At 39.3% G+C, this 24,150-nt stretch overlaps 1 protein-coding gene across 1 annotated transcript; it reads right to left on the bottom strand.

Moving 5' to 3' along the window:
* Window positions 1–2,601: 2,601 nt before the first annotated feature.
* Window positions 2,602–23,911, bottom strand: LOC107185723 (paired mesoderm homeobox protein 2A-like). The gene is made up of 3 exons (XM_015573481.1): window positions 23,563–23,911; window positions 18,356–18,549; window positions 2,602–3,020 (listed from the first exon to the last, which is right to left on the bottom strand). The coding sequence occupies exons 1-3, from the start codon at window positions 23,909–23,911 to the stop codon at window positions 2,625–2,627; spliced, it is 939 nt and encodes a 312-aa protein (XP_015428967.1). The 3' UTR covers window positions 2,602–2,624.
* Window positions 23,912–24,150: the final 239 nt, after the last annotated feature.

The following is a 24,150-nucleotide window of genomic DNA, read 5'->3' as shown; positions in this document are numbered from 1 at the left end:
GATGGTCTCCTCCTCTATGCGTCTGGAACGGTACTCGTTAATCTTTAAGTAAGCCGCGTTAAGGAATGCCGTTGACAGTTGGATATACAAACGAGATAGCGATTAATCATAGCGATCTACTGTGTAAAATAAATATTTTTTCGATTTATAAAGACTGCAAGGTCTGTTCTATTCGTAACCCCGAGGCGCGATTACTTAAAGATTACTGCGACCCGTACGGTCTCCATCGGTTTAAGGATTTCCCGTCAGCGATCAGTTTTCCTTCGACGATCACGCGTCCAATTTCGTACAATTACCCCCTTTGTCGATTTCACTGTTCTTTCCCCCTCCTTTTCGGTCATCGGCGTCGTCGGGGGACATAGACTAACATTATTTTCTATGTTACGAATGGACCTTAGTAAACCTTACACGCTAACGCATAGTTCTGTGAATGTATACTTGGTGGAACAAATGTATAGGGACTTCTTGAAAGCGTGTCAGACTGTTGTGATCCAAGAGTGGACATCTGGACACTGCTTGATCGGTAACCCTTGATCTTGGGTTGCAGGTCACGCAAATCCATTAACTAGGGACCTGCTGGCAAGATACTGTCCTCCACGTATTCGACGTGTTGTATGGTTTGACCGAGTGATACTGAGGTCTGGGTTAAAAAGTACTGTTCCCTAACACTTTAGAGTGGTAGCAATGCTCCCCACAAGTCTGGAGGGAGTGCAGTGGTTCCCACCAGTTGGAAGGGGCTATATTATAGTAGTAGGTATACCACTTTAAAGATAGTCTATTGCTCCCTACAACTCTGGAGAGACCACAGTAGTCCCCAACAAATAGAAGAGGTAGCATTGCTCCTTATCACTCTAAAGATGCCCTATTGCTCTCCACAACTCTGCATGGAGCACAATGGTCCCCAACAAATAGAAGAGGTAGCATTGCTGCTTATCACTCTGAAGGTGTCCTATTTTTCCCCACAACTCTGGAGGGACCACAGTGGTCCTCGATAAATAGAAGAAATAGCATTGCTGCTTAACACTCTGAAGGTGCCCTATTGCTCCCTACAAATTTTGAGGTACCACAGACTTCAGCGGCAGTCAGTAGCTTCCCAAGACTCTAACAGAATAATCCCCAAAGTGTCTACGACTCCCAGCGTCAGCTACATAGCTGTGTAACTGACTGGTGACAACAGAAGACCTTATCTCCGACTGAATCCTCTTAGATCCTCAGCACCACTCGGTACAGTTATGCATAATTAGGGTATCACTCGACAAGACAGTTGAATGGGTCTCAAGAGAGTTATTATATTTGTTCCACCCACTATATATCGAAACGCCAATGATACAGACGGAGCTACAATTTGTTCGTTCCTCGCGAGACACGATTTTTCCCTCAGTCCAGGTTGGTTGTTCTAGGACAGTGATGGGAACACACATTTCGCTCCTGTTCGATGGATAGTGGAGTACGAGTTTACGGTGTAAAACACTAATTCTCCTATATTTATAGCAACAACTGTACAAGTGCCGACCACATCGATATCCTCGATATTATCGTCTATATTCACCTTAACAAAGAGCGACACGGTGAGAAACGAGGCTGTTCAGAGTCCCGTAAACGATCTTTTCTGCCGGTTGTCATCCTCATTGCTCGCGTTTTTCTTTTCTTTTATGGAAAATATCATCGATCGAGACGTCTAGACTATTTCGTTGGATCATAGTTGGATATACTTTCCACCTTTCTTCAAGGATTTTAGGATTCTACTTTCCTGATCAGATCCCTCTTTTTTTGAAAACGTCTTCGCGGCTACTTCTGATGCAGGCGATCATCATTGCTACCGACTTATCAGCTAGGTTCTCTGGCAATGATCAATGAGAAGTGTAGGACGGTACGTGAATATCAGTAACTTTGGGTTTCATATAGGAAACCGCTTCTATTATATCGGACGTTACGCCCTGAGATCGTTTCCAATCCAACTTAGGGAATTTAATAAAGAAACAAAAATCCTTCAGTATTAAAATAAATAGGAGGAGAAACTTACGTATGACGATGAAAGTAAATATAAGAGTATGTTCGGTACTTTAGGATCATAGTATACGTAAAATATAATAACGTATAAATCAAGCTGGATTTGAACCAAATTTTCATCTTTTCTTCCTAGTTGAAGTAAAGGTTCTTCGTCACAAATCCTATTAGCTGATTCTCAACAATAATTCAGAGACACCCTGCGTATCTTCAGGCCAAGAAACATTTCTTCTACATAAAATAAAAAAATAAACAAATTATTTGTAAGTTCATCAGGTTAAAAACAAAATAATGGACTGCAGCTCAAAGGTAAGTCCAATAAGGGGACTGCAGGCTAGCTCAAAGACTAATACCGATATTACGACTCCTGAATTATCTAGCCAGTATTAATACCTCAGAAACACCCTGTACATCTCCAGTCTAAGTGAATAAATAAAGAAAGCAATAAAAGCACCCAGTCAAAGGATCAAAGTTATCGACACAACGAAGGGACATAGAGAAACGACCCCGCGGGTAGCTAAATGTCCTCTGAACAGCGACCCGTTTCCGGTTCCAAGTACGCGTTACTCCCTATATTTACACGATTCAGCCGGGATGGAGTAGTTTCGTCGGGACGATTAGTAAAGATTCGCGGTTTTCAGGGGCAGCGGGTCCAGTAGGTAGGGCGGTAATGCGGCCGAAAAGGGCCTTGGGCTACAGGAGCCCCATGCGCCCCCGGTGCTGTTGCTTCCCCGTGTGTTCGTCGAGCTTCCGTCTGTCGTGTGGTCCGTCACGTGTTTCACGCTGACCAGGTTGGGATTCGTGATCGGTTTCACCTCGTTCGAGGACAGGACACTGTTCGAACCACCTGGCGGCGTTGCTGGACTTCTCGGCGAGCGACCCTCCGCCTTCACGTTGCTGGCCACTGGACTGGATGCACCACTGTCCACGCCCATTCCGCCCTGGGACGTAGATTTCTGTTGGGCAAGTCGTTCCTGCTTCCGGAATTTGGCCCGTCGGTTCTGGAACCACACCTGGAATCATAGATAGGACCGTTAATCTGATGAGCGTGAAGGTATCCTCTATGTCAGAGGTGGCCAACGTATGGCTCATGCGTTACGTTAGAAGATTACAGGTGGCGCCTTTCATCATATTTCTCGAGTACCCAAAGCCCATATTGTAGGTTGTCGAGCGGGGAAAAAATCGAACACGTCTTACGTATTGAAGTTGTTTATTCTAACTGTTCGACGGCTCGAGACTGACTGCCTCGTGTCCTCGCATTCATGCCTATAATCACGCTCTCATAGCACACACATGCACACACACACACACACACGCTGCCGCCGAACTCGCCCGGCGACAATCAACCATCGCGTTTAGGGCGGCATCGGTCCTCAATCGACGCCGGAACGCAGGATTCCTCGAAGCCGGCGGCTCGACAAAGCCACGCGCCGAGCCGCTCCTCGGCGACACCCGATCTGATAGCGACACGCGCGGCTCCTGCGACCGTCGGTCCGACGCGGAACGCGTAGATTCCTTACAATATTACCGATTCTTTGGTTCTGTTTCCTTTCATTTCAGGTCCTTCCGCATATGGCTTAAGACACTCACCACCTTGTCTCTACTAACACGCACATAAATGTGTCAATTCCCTCAATTTAGCTCAATTAACCTCAATGAACGTAAGAAGGTAGAAAAGGTGATTGATTTGTATGGCGGATCTGGACTTATTGGGTTCAGAATAAAACAGGCAATCGTCACCAGCAGAACCGAAAACTTCCCAGATATCGAAGTCCCCTACAAACGTCCAGAGTTTAATAATAATCGTGGGTACCACGGTTCCATCCTAAGTGTCCTAGCCGATTCTCTTATCCCTGAGCCCACCAAAAGTCCCTCATCACACCACTCACTTCCCAACAATCCTTGAGCTATCCTAGCCAAACCATTCCAATACTGGTCAAAGAGCCCCACGAACAGTCTCCATCATCGATCCCCGTAAGGGTCGGGGGGACACACGATGGAGGAGAGGTGGGGAGGACAGGAGACGCGTCAGGTCCCTCTGCTCGTCAGGCCAGCGCTCGTAATTGGCTCTAGTTGGCCAAATGAAATATTTAACGAATAAAATAAACGGAAAGCGGCGCGGTGACCTGCATGTTAAAGTAGCGGGATTTATTTGCTTTACCGTTTATCTGACCAGCGAAGCCACCCTTTCTCCTCCTCCCACCCCCACCCAACCCTCTCCGTCCCCCGTGTATCCGTGCGTCGAGCTCGGTCCACGTTTGTCCTCGTCTATTCCCCTGTTCGTACGTACCCTCGACGTGTGTGCACGTGGTTATCCCACCCCCAGGAACATTCCATGGGCGGCTACGTTCTGGCCGCCCGCTAGGACGGGGCTGAGTGGCAGTCGGACGGCAGGGAGGGGGTAAAGGGGGTGGATTCGTTGGGAGTCAGAGGGGCGGGAGGAGGGGAACGGGACACCATGATGAACGTGATTGCCCTTTCCGGACGGCAAACACTGCTATTGGATTTTTATCAGTTGCCGGGGCTGCTGAACGCCGACGCGTCGCGCGAGGAATTCACAGACGGAAAATCCACCGACCTGTGCACCGTTTTGTCCCTCGATTCCGATGTGGCCGAGAGTTGATTTTCATTTATATATGGATATATATACATCGACTTGTGCTCGATGGGATGATTATTATATAGGAAATTCGATGTTCCGGGAATGAGATTAGGTCCATTTACTGGGTGTTTTGTTGTGTTGAGAATGCCTGGGTTTTTTGAGGTTATGTGATATGCGCTGGGTACACTCCTGCCCATAAGTATTGAAAGAGGTATCGAATATGCAATAAATAGAAGGCATTACGAAATTGTTGAAAGTCTGGAAGAAATATTGCTGGCGGGAGAATTTTTGTATTTGCAACTATGCAACTTCGAGTGTTTTTAAAATATTTAGAATATTAGAACTTACGTTTTATTTGTCAAACTTTACGTATAGGAAAAGCGATTTTTCCTTATTTTTTTTTTTACTATTCTAGTTCTTATTCAAGATAGATGTGCTACTTACTTTTTGTTTTTGAAAAAACGTACTATTAGGACATCAAAGTGTTAAGGGGATATTATAGCTCGACGGAGAAGCTTTATGCTACTATGATTTTTTTTAGAATTAAAATGAAATTATTCTTTAACATGAAATACTAAAATTTTATTTGAAAATTAGAAGAAGAAAAATATTATTTCAAATCTCACTTAAATAAATATTCCAACCACTAAATAATTATTAAGTATATAACATATTACTTGAATTAATATTTCCAATACACCTACTCTAAAGAATATTCGAAGAACGTGAATATTCAGTAAAATAACGCACTCTTCAAACATCACCGGAGAAATGTAAATATCGTAATGGAATAATTTATTTCTTCACAAACGGGAAACTATTGGTTAAATTCAAGACGGGCAAAATTTTGACCGACGATAAACGATTCAATAAAATAACAATTGAAATTAATATTATCCCAGATCTTACGTATAAAGGTGTATATTTGTTGAACAAATTCGTGGTTTTAGTCGAACAACAAGGTACAGTATGTTGCAGTATTTAAAACAACTGAAAGAAAACTTTTTTAAACAAAATATCACCTAAACAGTCTACTGAGTTAAAATGTGTAAATAAATACATTTTTTTACTCTTAAAAGAAAATTCAGTACTGAAACGGTTAATAAGGATCCCTAAATTATCAAATAAATGTTTTCAGTTTTCATTTTTTTTTTTCTTTAAATATACCTGTGTCTTAAAAAATTATACTTTCGACATTATGCTTTTACTAAGGTGCTGTAGGAAATATACATTATCTACATAGTAAATGTTATCATTTATCAAAGAGTATAGATTTTTATATTCATATGCCAAAATCGTACGTAAATGCATGCATTGACGAGTAAGTATGTAGATTTACTATACTTCACGCTTTTACTGTGACATATACATACACGGGGCTGGTTAGAGAAGGGAAGATGGCGGAGGAGGCAACGGAGCGTATGAAGCGAGGCTTAAATATTTATCCAAAACGAGGTGGACATCTGTCGACGCGGCTCGTTGCATTTTATTTAGCCGAACCGTATTTATTTAACATTAACGCCGGCACGTAGCCACCCTAATTCACGCCGCCGTCGTCGTCGTCGTCGTCCGTTCGGCAAACAACGGCACACATGCTACGGTCTCTTCGGGGCTTGGTCCGTGGCCAAACACGAATTATTAGTGTTGTCACTGGGCACCCGTACCCGCGAGTTTCTGCGTGTGTGTTAGTGTAGTTTTCGGTCGACGATGACGTAATGAAATTACGCCACGTTTCGTCCTCGACGACGACGTTTCCGTCAATTTCTCGTCTCGTTCCCCATTTCGAACAGTTTCTGATTTTATAATTCTGGTTAGTCCATGGACACGTCGGCCTTTTTAACCGGAATTTTTCTTGAAATACCAATCACTCAGTGGTTTTTTGGAAGTTTAGTTATTCGATGATCACTTGGAATTTCAATAATTCGACTGTCACTTGGAATTTTAATCATTCGATAATCACTTGGAATTCAATAAAACGGTCCTGGAATTTCGGCTGAATAAATTCTTAGTATTTGAACAGATTTTTTTGAATTTCTGTAATTCAATAATTCCTTAAAATTTGAATAGATGTTTTTGGAGTTTGAATAATTCGATAATAATTTGAAATTTCAATACTTCGATAAAAATTTAGAATTTCAATAATTCGATGATCACTTGGAATTTCAATAATTCAATACGTTCTTACAATTTCAATGGACTTCTTGGAATTTTGATAATTCAATACTATCTCCATATTTCACAAAGTTCCTTGAAAGTTTAGTAATTGTGTTGTCCTTACGTTTAACTTTCTCAACCCCAGTGTAGTATTCGAGTACATTTACTTCGAATGTAATTCCTGTATTGGGAAATTTTTTCAAAGCTTTGTGTGCTTCTAAAATTAATTATTAAGAGGTTCTTCTTCACGTTCAATTGAAATCCACCTTCGATTCTGACTTTTATAAAATGGTTATACTATCGGTAAATGAAATATTTTTCAATGTTACATGGTTTTCGAATGAAGATCAAACGATTATTCTGAGAATAAGGAACGTTAACGTTGAATGTAATCACTGGACGCATTGAAATGAATATTATACGAGGAAACGAGAGTAAAAGTAATCCGAACACCCACGGATCCGACCCGTTAACTTTCCCTAGCGATTAGAACTTCGTGCTCGACGCTGATGGAAATTACTCCCTGGGATAATTTTTATGGGAATTATACCTTGTAACCGGATCAACTGAGCCAACACGTTGAAGACGATACAAAATTATAGCATACTTTATAGTAATACAGTATTAGTGTTATATTAGGTGTACCAATGAGTAATCCACTATGTTTTGTCAAATTCAATACTTATTTTCGACGAAGTCTGAAACTTATGCTGTGTCATTGATATTTTTTATATTTGTCTAAAAGCAAAAAAAAACATATAATCAAAACAAATTGTATCCATTCAATGCGTTCTTTAAAATACTATATAATTCATTAAAACCATTTTTGATACAACTAATAGGTAATGAGTTATTTTAGACAGCAGTTCTTATTCACTCACCCTGTATATTTAACTACAGCACACTATAGTTAACACCACATTGACCGTATAATGATTGATTCATTCCTGTCAATCGATTATTTATTCTTGATCAACCTCTGGACTCTTCCAATTAATATAAATTAACTATTGTTGATTTATAATGAGATAAAAAATGGTTTAAAAAACGAAATGCCCGATTCAGCCACGGTTTCTATAAGAAATAAAATGAAATCGTAAATGATATTTGATTCTGTACAGTGGCGAGAGAGGGGATTCTTTTCGGTGTTGGTGTAAACATTTTGACAAGGGAAACACCAGGAGCTTATGGACCGAACATTAGGAATTCCGGCGCGGTAGGGACACATCGGGGTTCAGAGCGTATTTGCTCGTACGATTAACCCCCGACGATTCCGAGTCGCCGTGATTTCCACCTTCTGGGCTGGTTAGCCGAAGGATTTCGCGCAGTTGCTGGCCCACCCTTCAGGGCTTACGACTTCTGGCAATGTTTAAGCTTTGGACAACAGAAATATTCTATTCAGGACCGGAAACGAGCAGTACCCATAATGTTGGATATTGGAGGAATAATAAATGAAACGTATTTGACGCAAAACTTGTGTCAAACATAGGATTTATGTGATGAAGAAAATTCAAATAATAAATGACATTAAAGTAACGAAGGAAAATTGGCTATAACGGAAATGTAAATTACAGAGAAAAATGAGCAACGAAGGACCCTTAAATAAGAAACAAAGTTATTTAAAATTGTTTTAAAATCAGCCCGTAGATCGAAAACTCGAGCTTTCAACGGCCGTCGGATGTCAGAGAATCGACATAGCTTTAAATTTCAAAGTTTCCCAACAACCAAGCAAAATAACGTCGAATTTTCATCGAAAGTATTGCATTTGTTTTCTTTATATAATAAATGGAGTAATTTCTTACATACTTGCATCTGAATAACAAGTTTAGGTGCTGAATTTTCAGTAAAACAAGGAAAATACTGAAATAAACAATTTGCAATGATTTATAAATAATCTGTAGTGGTATGTTGCTGAATAAGTATTGTCTATCGATATTTTGGATTTAATTAAGTATTTAAATGTGCAATAACTATAACCAGTTGTTTTACTGAAACATCTTAAATACTGTATTCAAACAATTTCAAAATCTCATGGATACTTCTAAGAATTCTAAAAACAATTCAGTCTTCCTGAGCAGCTACTTAACTAATTAATTTCCCCGGTCGTTTCGTCCATTCGAGTAACCGGCCACGTCCCAACTAACGCCTAGCTGCCAAAGTGAAATAGAGACTCATTGACAGTGAATCGTCACGGTTGTGGTCAGACAACGAAAATGGATACACGGTTAATGAGATCCTGTCCGAACGATTTATTCATCAGGCTGGATGGTTCGACCGACCGATGCATCTCTTAATCAAGATTTCGACTGCAGAGCCATGCATTCCCACCCCCTTCCACCCTAGAACTTATTTGGCTAATTGAAGAAGGCGATTCCGTGATGGCTCAGAGTGTCGTCATCGATTTTAATCCCATTACACAGCATCTGATTTGATTGTCTTAATGAATCCTTGATCGCTACCAGTTTCCTTTCTTTTACCACATCGAAGGTTCAAACAGCTTCAAACTATTTCAAATAACGTCCAACTAACTTGAATGACTTTGGATAACTGCAAAACAATAATTCTGAAAAACTTTCAACCACTTCAGATAACCTCAAACTACTTCCAACAGCTCCCAGTAATTTTAAGCAGCTTCAAACAGCTTCAAAGTACTTCAAATAACGTCGAACTAACTTGAATGACTTTGGATAACTGCAAAACAATAATTCTGAAAAACTTTCAACCACTTCAGATAACCTCAAACTACTTCCAACAGCTCCCAGTAATTTTAAGCAGCTTCAAACAGCTTCAAAGTACTTCAAATAACGTCGAACTAACTTCAATGACTTCGGATAACTGCAAAACAATAATTCTGAAAAACTTTCAACCACTTCAGATAACCTCAAACTACTTCCAACAGCTCCCAGTAACTTTAAGCAGCTTCAAACTGCTTCAAACTACTTCAAATAATTTGCAACTAATTTTGATGACTTCGGAAAACTTGGAAATAATAATTCTGAAACACATTCAACCATATCGGATAATTTCAAACTAGTTCCTAGGATTCTGCTCATTTTAAGCCGCTTCAAACAGCTTTAAACCAGAGTTCGATGGAATTTTATTCGGGTAATACATAATGAAAAGCAGCAGTATGTAATTGTAAGATCGTCATCCTGATGTTTAGGCCTTTAACGGTGTTTGACGAGTGTACTCGTCATGACAAAACAACCAATTTTGGGTAATAGCGAGTATACTCGTCATGTGAAGAAATAAAATAACTTTTGCATTAAAATTACCGAGCCTAAATAACTGATTGCCAAGAAAAAACAATATTTTATTACAACAATTAGAATATCCTCGTTTAATCAACTGAAAATGACGAGGCACTTGTTCATCCTTAATTCGTCATCCAAAACTCCTTATCTGGACAATGAATTTGCCCATCTCTGCTTCAAACAATCTCAAACAACTTCAAGCAACACGAAGCAGCTTCAAACGCCTTCAAACCAATGGACACGTGTTTAAAATCGTAAAAGTTGTTTGCATTAAAATCACCAGAAAAAAATGACGGAACTCTGTCCCAGGAAAAGTAGAACAATACGACCTAACAGCGGCATTAGTATCGCCCTGGTATGAACAGTTAAAGAAGTTCCAGGGCGTGAACGCGGAATTGCTTCCTCGCGGCGGTGCTTCCCGATGTTTGGTAGCTACGGGCGGGCGGCGCTGGTTCCCCCGCCGGATGATACCCAGCAGGACAGTTTTTAATCACCGTAAGTGGATCTACATAGAGTTCGCAATTACCAGGGCACACTCCGGGCATGGGCCCCTTGTGTATCAGCCCACCCTCATCGGCCAGAGCAGCGACCGGCACTGCCAGAACACGAATGTTTTCTCCCCTCACCCCCCAAACCCCCACCCCTCGCCGCCCCATTTCATCCCTATGCGCGTGGAAACCAGCCAGCCCCCTTCTTACGACAGACACTCTGCGATCTTTCTCTCTTTCCATCCCTCTATCCCTCTCTTTACCTTCACTGGAAGTGTTATTGCCCATTCTACCGCCCCTGTTTCCGAACTCTTCTTTATTTATCATTTATCTTTAACCGTCGGATGTATTTCCTTCCGCCAACATCTGACACGGGTCTTCTACTTTTCTGAAGTTTCTTGGGAAATTTAGTGCTCTTTGGGATGTATGTGGGTGTTGGTGGATCTTGCAAGTGGTTTTGGAGAATAAAATATTGTTTGTGATCCATGGGTGATAGTTTCTTGGACTTGGATTTGACGAAGGTTCTCTTGTTTTCTTGGGTTTCTTGGGAAATTTAGTACTCTTTGGGATGTATGTGGGTGTTGGTGGATCTTGCAAGTGGTTTTTGAGAATAAAATATTGTTTGTGATCCATAGGTGATAGTTTCTTGGACTTGGATTTGACGAAATTTAGTGCTCTTTGGGGTCTATGTGTGTGGTCATTGTTCTTGCAGGTGTTCCTTCTGACTTTCTTGGGAGATTTAGTGTTTCTGAGATTTGCGTGTATTGGATGACTTGCAGGATTTTTGGGGTAGACTATATTATTTGTGGTCGAATGTGGATAGTATTTCCTTAAGCTTGAATTTGATGAAAACTTTCTTCTTTTCTGGGGTGCCCTTGGGAGACATAGTACTTTCTGGGATCTTTGTGAGTGTCTTTTGTAGTTACTTCTGTACTTTTGATAAACATTGGGGTAGTCCATCCGTTAGACTATTTTTCTAAAATATGCAGAATTTGAAGAAATTGAACCAAAATACATTAGATCCACCCAGATAAACCTCTACCTATAAGTACCCACTAGTTTTTTAAATCACGACCCAATTTATTTCAAGTGAAAAACATTTTCCTAACATTTCATCCTGCAACAATGATGCAAAATGTTGCGAAATCATGAACATAAATAAAACAGCAGAAATAATCCTTGCTTTTTACAGAAACGAACACAAATTTTGTCAAGAAATAGTGGATCACTTATTTAAATTACACCCAACAGAAAGTAATAATTAATTGGAATGTAAAATCATTGCCTGATGAATCCAGTATTACATATTTTTTTGTCAACATCCTCGCGTTATTTAGGGGAGAGACAGATGTGTCTTTTCATCCCTCCCTGTCTGGAGACACTTTTCCCCCTTGGTCTCCGTAGCATCTTTTCACCTTCAATTTCCGTATTCTTTCAATTTGTCCGTTTTTCCTCGGTCTGTTTTTCTTGCCTACCCATGTTCCCTATTTCTCTCTCACCGTCGGGCACCCTTCATCAGAAGCGTCTCCTCGGGATCGCCCTCTCTCAAATTGACCTTCCGTTTCTCATGGCGGTACACGCGGACCGTGTCCCGTCGGGAGATAGCAGCTCCTCGTGTGTTGATTCTCCAGGCACTACGGCGAAAGGCTCTCTGTTCCCAAATTGCTCGATTGAAGCGTGTTCCCCGTGTGTCCCCGCGCCCTTTGTTGCGCAATTGAGCAGTTCGCAGGTGTCCCCCCTCGACGAAAACGAAAAATATCATCCCGGGTTCTACGGTCCGCAAAAAGTCAGGGTATAAAAGTAAGTCTTTTTTTTTTAAATTCGTGCAATTTTCTTTAAAATACTGTGGAATTGATAGGCGTAGAAATTGTACGATGTTTGGGAAAATTGAAAGGTGTTCTATTACTATATCGCTCAATTACTACTCAATTACTATATGAGTAAATTCTTACTCAATTATTACATCACTCAATCATTACTCAATTACTATTCATGTATTGTATTACTGAATTCTTATTCAATTACTATATTACTGAATTTTCACTGAATTACTGTATCACTCAATCATTACTCAAGTGCTATATTACTGAATTCTTATTCAATTACTATATTATTGAATTCTCACTGAATTACTATATCACTCAATCATTACTCAAGTGATATATTACTGAATACTTACTCAAGTACTACTCAATTACTATATTAGTAAATTCTTACTCAATTATTATATCACTCAATCATTACTCAATTACTATTCATGTGTTGTATTACTGAATTCTTATTCAATTACTATATTACTGAATTCTCACTGAATTACTATATCACTCAATCATTACTCAAGTGCTATATTACTGAATTCTTACTCAATTACTACATCACTCAATCATTACTCGAGTGCTATATTACTGAATTCTCACTCAATTACTACTCAATAACTAAATGACTCATGACTTACTCTAACGATTACACATACATTAGAATAATATTACTATATTAATCAATAACTATAGCAACCTCAATTACCCCTAAAGCCTCAATGAACGATATCCCTAACATCCCAAAGATATCAAAGATTACAAGAATTACAATGAGTACCATCGTCACATCCCAAAGTCTCAAGTAGCAGTCAATGATCCCACTATCCAATTAAGCAACGCTCAGATCGTTCCACTTCTTTCAATTGGATCGGGACCCCAGCGACCCAAACCGCCGAGTGTCGGGTCCACCGTGGTCGAGCAACCCTGTCTGTTGCCCCCCCCCCTCCCTCTGACATTTATCCCCGACGAAACATCCCATTGAAGGCACCCGGGGTGCAGTCTGTCGCGTGGCGACACGTTTCGCTTGTACTGAGTCACATGTCATTCGGTATGAATTACAACTCCATTAACGTTCGAAGCAACCTGCGAGCATGCATAATGCTAGTGGATCGAGCGGATGATACTCCAACAGCGAAGATGTTGATTTATGGGGGGCAGAAAAAAAAAGAGCTGCTGGTGATAGTAACGTCTTTCGTCGAAGGGAGGCACACCGCAACAAATTGATTAAGTTTTTGGCCCTTGAACCAAGACCGTCGGTTACTTCTAGTTTGTGATCAAATAATAATGGTTCTTTCGTTTCTACTGGAGGTGGTTGGGGACATGTTTCTCTGTTCTTGGATCTAGAGAGTTGGATCTGGAGAGAAGAAGGTCCAGGTGAAAGGATGTAGTAGGAGGCAAAGGTAGGAGGAAATTTGCAAATTGAGAGATTTATTTGAAGAGTTGGAAGAACCAGGAAATGAGGACAGATGGGAGAATATGGAAGCTGGAAGACATTTGAGTAGAGATTTAGATGCGTGTGCAGTAAAATGTACTGTGAAATTCCTTTTGCTTTGTGTTGCTCTGAAGAGTTGGAAAAATGGGATAATGTGGACAGGTGAATCAGTGATATATCCATGTAGGCCCTAGACCTGACTTAGGGGATGTAAAAGACTAAGGTAGTAGAAAGCTTAAGACATTAAATATTTAGGCGAGCATTCCATAGGGATAAAGTAAAACTCCTTTATTCCGATTCTTTGGAGTTGGAAGAATGAGGATGTGGACAGGTGAGAGAGTTAAATGTGTAGAAATGGAGTAGGGTATCTAGGTTAGGGTATGTGGAATAAGAACGGAAATATGTAGATGAGTGTATGTAATGGAGGCCAATGAAGACTGAGTTTCATTTTGACTTTATAGACTTTGAAGAATGAAGAGTTACACAGGCGAAAGAGTTAATTATTTAGAGACTGGATAGGAGGTTTAGGTTAGGGTATGTGGAACAAGAACTGAAGGATGTAGACGAGTGTTCAGTCGAGATGAGAATTACTTTTCTTAGATTTTTGTTACTTGGAATAATCAGAATATAGACAAGTGAAAGACAGAGTAGAAGATCTAAAAATAATTGAGAGATTCCTAAGTTATTCATTACCACTTAAATAATATATTGACCTGGGCAGGTGTCATAGAATATATTTTTAATGAATGAAAAATGGTATCAATAAGTAAAATACTGGTATGCATTAGGGTACTTTTCATGTGCCCAGGGATACGAATTAGCGAAAATTCGATCTGACAAAGGACTACCCTCCTCCGTCATCAGGGCGAACCTCCTTGGAAATGGCGGTCGTCCCGTGACGCCACAAACTACTAGAAAATTGATAGTAACTTCGTGCTTGATTATCATACCCGTGTACGTCTCACATTTACGGTTTCACTATAATCTACGCAGACTATCGAACGAAGAATTACTAATCTTTTCATTCGAAAATTGTTATTAACATATTATTGTAAATATTTCCTATTAACCATTGAATTGTTCATTAATTTCACGTACTGTACCGCTTGGAACGCAATGGAAGTTTCAATATTATCGCCATCGGATGGTAATTAAGCCAGTTTATTTCGGACACATTTTTCACCGAAGCTATCAACGAAATTACACACGCCCGATGTAATGCAATTTCCGTGCGTTTTCAGAATATGTTACTGGGACATCCATAATCACTGTAGCCGGCGATAAAGCTCACAGCGGATTGTGTTCACTGGTAGGTAATAAGTGTCAAAAGTGGACTGGCTATTTTGCAATTAGGGAAATACAGATTAAGACCGTAGATGAGCTGTAATTTTCGATCTGAAAATATCGTGTACTGTCTTATCCATCTGTAGAAAATTACTTTCATTGACTATTTATTACTCAATTTGAAAAATCATGTATTCTGTCAAATTCAAGGTTTTATATTCCAAAATAATTACCTACTTAGAAAAGTAATTGTCTACTCAAGAGAATAATTATCTACTCAGAAAAGTTGACTATTCAGCGAAATTTGACAGAGGTAGATGAATAGATATCTAGTGATTTGGATATTTAACGATCAGGAGATCCAGTGATTTACAGATCCAGTAATCAAGAAATCTAGTGATCAGAAGATTTAGTGATAAGATCTAATGAATAGAAGATCTAGTGATTAGAAGATCTAGTGATCAGAAGATCTAGTGATCAGGAGACCTAATGATTAGAAGATTCAGTGATCAAGAGATCCAGACTAAAAGAACACCCATTCTTCTGTCAACTTCACACCTCCATGTTCTGAAAATCACAAAAATTGGCTGAATAGTCACATGAAGGACAATTTTTAAGCATAGATAATCACTCAGATTTAACTGGGATAAACAGTCCCAGCTACAAGATAAGTCAAATAGGACTCCAGGGTTCTAAAGAGTTGGGAGTCCAATTAAAAATGGAGTCCCCAGAAAAATAATCTGAGGTGTACCCTAGAGACACACGTGTAAAGTAAGAATTTACTCTCGGAGGATACGTTCCCAGGAATATCGATCCTCGTAAGAATTTCATTCACGTTGTCAACGTAATAATCGTACCGGTTAAATCCAAATCGCAATAAATTAAATCACACGTAGGTACTATGTATACCGTCGGGGGCGCCGCCATTTTCACCGGAGGATTAATATAACACCTGTGATTGGCAATTATTATTATACGAGATCAGGATCGAGAAACGCGGCTGACACATTCCCTCATCTATCGGAACCAACTATTTTTGGTCCCAGACAAGGGGTATATCTGTCTGCGGTGTGCGTCGCCGTATTCATGACCCATGCATGAAGTGTGATGGAGAAACAGGTGAGAGGGGTGGTGGGAGTCATTCACCTCCAATTCATTTATCTTGCAGGAGACGAAGACTTTTCTTTCCGTTCGTTGAAGCAGAAATAATTAAACAGTAATGGAAGCTGTCATGGCGTCTTTATAATGAACAAAATCGTGTCAATAAAATATCCTTTTTCTTTTGTTCAATTATCTAAACATGTTCAAAGAATTATTATAGCTTTCTTCAGCCATATGTCACCTAATTTTAATCGAATAAAACTAATCGAAAATTATCCTAAATTTTTATCCTTAAACTAGAATACAGCTTTAGCGACATTGTAGAGCTTAAATTATATCTCTATACGATATATATTATATTTTTATATACACATTTTCCCAACTGAATTTTTTCCTCGGTATCAAATTGACACAGTGGTAAGAGATTCCTACAACGAAGAGGTAAACAGTTAAAAATGGAAAATTCTTTAAAATAAAGTCACGGAGCCTGAGCCTAACTGACCTAACATCATTTCTTACAATGGAAGGACCCCAACTGTCCGACTTTGATTTTAACAAGGTATTGTAAGTTGATTGTATACAATTTTCTAATTATATACGTGGAATATTAGGTGTAAACACTTCATGCTTTGAAGAATATAAACAATTAACCACTTCTGAGGAGAAAAATCTGTCAAATTGACACACAAGGGACGGACCACGATTAATAACTACAGTTAGTTATATTAACATTATGAATTATAAGAATAATATTTTTTTCTCTTGAAAATATACTTAATTTAAATTTATGTAAAAATATTTCTGGAACAAAAATAATGAAATAAAAATTGCGACGTACCAAACGCAGCGTCATCATAAAAAAGAATGACGTTCGATTCCATAGAAAGTCAGAATCACTGAACGCTCATGTAAATCGAAAATGCAAAGGGCCCACCCCGGTTGGATCATAAATTCGGCGTGGTTCGATTCCGTCCCGCGGCAAGACCATCCCTAAATCTCTCGCGCTTCTCTACGCAAGAAGTTCAAGTTAATCCGTCGGATGCATTAGACGGCGTAATCCATCAACCGGCCGACTTGCAGGTAACCGTGAAAACGAAAATGGGGCCTGTAATGCAATTACGTACGGAACGCGCGCGTTCCCTCTATCCGCCATCGCCCTTGTCCCTCCGACCCACCATTTTGTGCGACGAGGGAGGACCTTCCAGCGAAGAACCGGACGGAAGAAAAAGACCAGTGTCGGAGCAACGTTTCTACAGCGATTCTTTCCGAGATCTTGTATACAGGGTGAACCACGAATCGTGATCAGCAGAGATTACTCTGTTATTAGCAGTCCGATCGAAAATGTTTTTATCGGGTATAGCATGGTTTCAAGAGAGTTTTAACGTGATTGTAGGAAATTTTTTGTCAACTCTTTTTTTTTTCATAATTTTTCAAGGTCACCTTCAATTTTTTGTAAATATATCTATAATTTTTTTACGCCTATCTGTTAGAGGATTTCAAGACGAATTCGGTAAGTATCATGACATAACATGTGTTACTTTTGCTTTTCATCTGGGTCGAGAAAAGATTAAAGAAGTATTCGAACTGTAATATTATAAAGAGTATCGTATGCTACGCCATTGTACGCGTTCCGATGTTGAGCTCTTGCCTACTGTTTGTAAACATTTCCTTCTGTAAATTGGAACCCATCTGATGATGAATATTGAATACTTCTAAGTACTGAATTCTTCTGAATACTGAATACTTTTAAGTACTGAATTCTTCCGAGTACTGAATACTTCTAACTACTGAATTCTTCTGAATACTGAATACTTCTAAGTAGGTACTGAATACTTTTAAATATGCAATACTTCCAACCAGCGAATACTTGTGTCTACTGAATTCTTCTGAATATTGAATACATCTGAGTACTTGAGTGTCAGTGAATGAGTATTTAATTCATGAGTCATAGAAAGTGGAAAATTCCCTTGGATACTTAAAATATTCTAATTTCTGCACGTACTGTCCCAATTCTTCCAATCATTTAGTGTTTTATTTATGTAGATACTTTTTCTGAAGTTTCTGTTTGAGAATAATTTATTATTGTATACCAATCAACACGCGTTTCTAGGTGATACTATTTTTGGGTAAAAGTACTTACAAGACATCATATGTTTAACAAAATGTTGTATTTTAACTCAATACGAATAACGGTGAAGAAATAATTGAGTACTCACTTGGACTCTGGCTTCCGTTAAGTCGATCTTCATAGCGATCTCTTCTCTGGTGTAGATATCCGGATAATGAGTCTCCTGGAAGGCGCGCTCTAGCTCCTTAAGCTGAGCCGAGGTGAAGGTGGTTCGTATCCGACGCTGTTTCCTCTTTTCCGCTAGACCGTCGTGCCCGGAATATGCTTTGTACCCTAATCCACCTGAAAATTGAAACGACAGAATTTTTCGTTAGACTGCCACATCATTATAGCATAGAATGAATATTACATTTTGCTTCAGTAACAACTAACGGCATTCGTAGTTATGAGTTACATTTCTAAATACTTCAGGATACTTGAAAATTCTTTAGAAACGTAATGATAGTTCAGAAATACTTCCGACACTTCAGAATATTTTAGAATACTTAGGGATACTTACAGATACTTCAGAATACGTGAGGATACTTAAAGATATTCTAGAATACTTAAGGATACTTCAGAATACGTGAGGATACTTAAAGCTATTCTAGAATACGTGAGGATACTTAAAGATATTCTAGAATACTTAAGAATATTTAAAGATACTTCAGAATACGTGAGGATACTTGAGAGTACTTCAAAGTAACTTGAAGGTACGTAAGAGTACTTGAGAGGGTACACAAGAGTACTTAAGTATACCTGAGGGTACATAAGAGTACTTAAGAATACGTGATGGTACTCTAGAGTACACGAAGATACTCAAGGGAACTTGATGGTACCAGCGGATACTTGAGAATTCGAAGAGTAAATAGATTCATTTGGTAATAAATTACAAAGAACATCATCCCCACACCAAACATCAAAATCATAACAACTCCTCGGTCGGTAAAAAATTCAGTCTTGTATCAGCTCCAAGTACAAACTATACACATACAGCTTAAGTAAAGACCTCTATTAACGGTACTTCAAAAACCTCGGAACATGCAAATTTTCACCCATCACACATCCACTATCCGAACCCAGTTGGACCCACCCAGAGCTCCAAAACCGTAATCCTTCGCAATACCTCCTAAAATTTCCCAAACGAAATCCATACACGCGTACTTCGTTGCTCCAGACGCTTGATGCTGATAAAACATGAAGAAAATCTCTGTCGGATTACATGATCCAGCATCACACGGTTGCCGTGAGTTGCTTCCTGTGTGGATACCGTCGGGAGGCTTATAGATTATAGAATATAGGTGAGGATGGTCGGGATACACCGAGGATCGTAACCATAGCAATGAGTGACTGAAAGAGGGGGGGTTGGGGGTGGAGAGGGTAGAGAAAGAGTGGTGCACGGTTTAGAACAGATAAAGAGAATAGAAACGATCGTTGAGGAGTTGGAGGGAGAGGGGGGAGGGAGATGGGACGAGGGGAGCAAATGAGCGAGGGAAAGAGTGACAAAGAGGGGCAGAGGAACGTGATATAGTCCGTGGGTGAGGGCGAAGAGGAGAGGGACGAGACACATCCATTGATTTTCAGTGCCATCTTGTCGTCGTTCCTCGAGGAAACACTGTGGCGGGCTGCTTGGAGACGACGACTCGTGGGCCATGCGACCAGCCATCGCAGTAACTTTCCCTTGGGAAAAGGAAAAGACCAACCCTCTTTTTTTTCCGGCCAAGACGACGATCTCCTTCGACCCGCCCTTCCCTTCCTACCTTCCCCTTTTTAGCCTCTGGCTACACCGTTCCTCGAATTGATTGTCCTTTCATAAATTCCGTCGTTTTAACGATGCAGGACGCTTGTTTGCGCCCGTGGAGCGGGAATTCGTTGGATTTATCGAGATCTCAGAGGGGGTAGATGATTCGATTGTTCGGTTTTGGGCTTGGAGACGTGTTGGTTGGTTGACTGAGGGGTAAGAGGATGAGGTAGTAGGTTTTGCGGTAGTGATAGGTGATGGGATGATTGATTGGAGAATTTTCGTGGCAGAAGCGGAGGATTTTCTTGGGATCGTAAGGGGTTGCAGAGAGAGAGAGATGGAGTATCTGAGATTGATAATTAAGAAATTATAATTTAAGAGGATTGAGTATAGATGTACATGTTGTATTCATCAGGTGTGAATTGGGTGGTAATAATAGTTACTTGAGGAGACTCGGAATTAATTCAGAATACGCTGAAAGGTTTCAGAATACTTCAGAATACTTCAGAAGAATTCAGGAGAATTCAGAAGAGTTCAAAAAATTTCAACAGATTTCAAAAGAATTCAGAATACTTCAGAAGAATTCAGAAGAGTTCAAAAGATTTCAACAGACTTCAAAAGAATTCAGAATACTTCAGAATACTTCAGAAGAATTCAGGAGAATTCAGAAGAGTTCAAAAGATTTCAACAGATTTCAAAAGAATTCAGAATACTTCAGAAGAATTCAGAAGAGTTCAAAAGATTTCAACAGATTTCAAAAGAATTCAGAATACTTCAGAAGAATTCAGAAGAGTTCAAAAGATTTCAACAGACTTCAAAAGAATTCAGAATAATTCAAAAGAATTCAAAACAATTCAGAAGAATTCAAAAGACTTCAGAAGGATTCAGAAGAATTCAGAAGGATTCAGAAGAATTTAGGAGACTTTATAGGACTACAGAAGACTTCAAAGAATTCAGAATTCTTCCGAATACTTCCGAATACTTCCGAATACTTAATTATCAATGAGTAATAGGCTTGATGTAATTTAAGGATACTTGAAGACACTTGAGAATGCTTGCAATACATGATGACAAGTAATGCTAATTCATTAATACAGAATTGATAAATAATCGATTTAACTAAGGGATAACAAGTTGTTTAGGAGATCAGGAATAAGTTATCCTTGTGAAATTTCTTGACAAAAAAATAAAAAAAAACACTTTAGTATGTTAATCTATTTACATATTTCTATTGGTTTAAGAAAACATTTATGTGTTCTGTATTGGAAAAGATTTAGCATTGAAGACATTGTAAGTTGAGCCGGCAGTTTTTCAATGTGAAATACTTAATTGAGAATTTAATACATCAACAAGATAAATTGGGAGTTGCTGAATTATATTGTAAGTACATTGATCATTTCATATATTCATTACGTATGCAATTGTATACAATACAATCAGACAAGAATTGCAGACACAATTAACAAAATTTTAATTCTATCTTTAAATGTGTTTTCCTAATTCCTCCTGTTATCATGAATTACTAAGCAAAACTGAGAATGTACAATGTATTCACAAAAAACAGATACTCTGGAAATTATTAGTTTAAAGATGAATGGTAAGCAGACCAAAAAAAACAAACAAATAACATTGCAACCCACCTAATGGTACCGTGAATCTATCGTATATTTACAATGGATAGATCTACATGATCGTAAGATAAAACATAGGTATTTGGACGTTAATTACTAGAATGTGCTGCACATTCATGATAATTCATATTTTTATAAACTATTATTCATTTTAAACTCGAATAAAAACGTTATCCCTATTTTTTAAGATTTTCACATTATTCCCTCCTAAACTTTTACTTCTGTTATAAGTTGCATACAAAATTTTGCAATCTGCAATAAAGAATCACTATACACATTTTCATTTTCACAACGAAAATAGTTGAAAATTTCGACACCAGAACCCAAAGAATTTACTGTAAACTCAAATAATTATTTCTGAAAACGTCTATCCTATCAATAATAGTACAATTATTAAACGGTGGATGTTTACGAAGACTTTAATTCTCCCATTAGTAAGCCCACTAAAAGTACGTCGAATAATAAAATAAAATTCTATTTCGTCATGAAGATTTTTGTAAGCAAAAAATATATAAAATCCACAGTTCAACCATATATAAGAAAAGTAAAATTAACAATATGTTTTCATTATATGTACTAACCACAGCAACATTCAACACAAATAAAAGAAACAGTGAAATTAGACTTACGTGATTCATTACACTTACTACAGCTACACTGGGCACAATAACAAAACCGAAAATAAAAATAGAAAAGAAACAGTATTCCAAAGACTACAATACACTGCACCACGTCCAACTGGTCAGAGTCACTATACAGTAACACGGCTGTTACCACACTAAACCTTGAATACAAATGCGATTTTACGTAGCATACCAGCCTACAAGTACCTACCAAAAAAAAACAAACTATCGGTAGCACAGACTAAGCACAACTGACGAAACTCAACCCACAGCAAAACCGTTATTATATCCAACTCTGCCTATGGTCATGACCCGACCCAACATACCTACTCAATGAGAAATCTCACAAAACCAAAACAAAAGACATAAATATTGTACATTATACACTTCTTATACACAAGTTACAGGAATGGTCCAAATTTGGCTACCTTCCTTTTTAGAAAGCTGTCGAAGAAGTCATATTCCATAGTTCCTAACCGTCATTCGTTTCATGTGTCAATTTGACAAATTTTCGTTCTAAGAAATGATTGTTTATATCTTTAAAATTACCGAGCGTCTACACATGTATCATTAGGAACTTATACACAGTGGGTGATCCGTTAAAGAACAGTTCGGAGAGCGAACAAATCGGACACATCTGCTATTAAGGATCTTTTGAAAAAGTAGGAGGATGTCAGAATAACGGTCTTAGAATGGCACTCAAACCATGTTGAGGTCAATAGGCTTGGGGATCTTTACAACGACTATGCTATTAATCACTTTCGAAGAATCCTGAAGAACAGACGGAAGCAATCGACATTAGACACATTCTTTAATTTCCCACAAACGAAAAAAAAAAAACAAGATAAATAAACGTAGTATTAACAATAATTTTTATTTATTTTTTGAATTTCCCGAACGAATTAATGAAACTCCCATAAAAATCTATGGTAAATCGATGATAGGATAAGGAACAATTCGGATAACGAACATTTTCTTTCAACGGATTATGTTCGTTCCACTGTACAATCATCTTACAAACCCCGTTAACCCCTTGCCCTACGATTTTCTTGATGTCTGCAGACTCCAGAATTACATCATTGTCGATAGTTTCACAGAAACGAAAGGAATTCTGTAGTCATCACAACTGTATTTTTATTGTAAAAGTAATATATTAATGCATTTCGGTTCGACTCAAAGAAAACTGAATAATATTCTTCTTTCTTGAATTGATTTTAAAATCAAAGTCGTGGAATTGGGGTCCTTCCCCTGTCGAGAGCAAAATGCGTGAAATCGACACGAGGAACTGACGGGTGTTAAAAAAAATAAGACAACCACTCACTTTGCAGATTAATGGCCGACGGGAAGATCGCGTGTCGATGGACCTCCTGGGACCTGGCGGCCATCACGGAGCACGGTGTAGAATGGGCCCCATGGTGCGTGTGGGCATGAGAGTGGCCGGTGTGATGGGCCCCGAGCGGTGCCGCGCTTCCACTGCCAGCAGCGCCCGTGTTCCCCGGATAACCAGCAGCCCTGGCCGCAGTGTACCGATAAGCAGCCTGGCTCATCTGCGAGCAAGAGCTCAGGTCCCCATATCCGCATTGCATCTCGCTGGCAGCCAGAGCGCAGCTGGACGCCTCGAAGCCAGCAGCGGCGGCAGCAGCCGCTTGGTTCAGGTACGAATAATCCATGGTTGCACTTGTCGCACTGGTAAACTGTCTATCAATGAAGAGCCTGCTTAGTCTCGAAGGTCAGACGAGGGTAACACAAGGAGAACGACCGCGGATCACCTGGACAATTCATCGAAGCCTATCGTTCCATTGACGAGGTACAAGACTCTAAAAGGTCCAATGTCTTCCTCCGCTCGTAAATCCTTGGATCCAAAGTCGATACGCGACAGGATGGGTCTAGATAGCTCCAGGACGCAGTG

Source organism: Dufourea novaeangliae, unplaced genomic scaffold, assembly GCF_001272555.1.
Source record: "Dufourea novaeangliae isolate 0120121106 unplaced genomic scaffold, ASM127255v1 scaffold19, whole genome shotgun sequence".
NCBI lineage: Eukaryota > Metazoa > Arthropoda > Insecta > Hymenoptera > Halictidae > Dufourea > Dufourea novaeangliae.
Note: the sequence above shows the minus strand (reverse complement) of the source record. Positions and strands in the feature narration are given on the sequence as shown.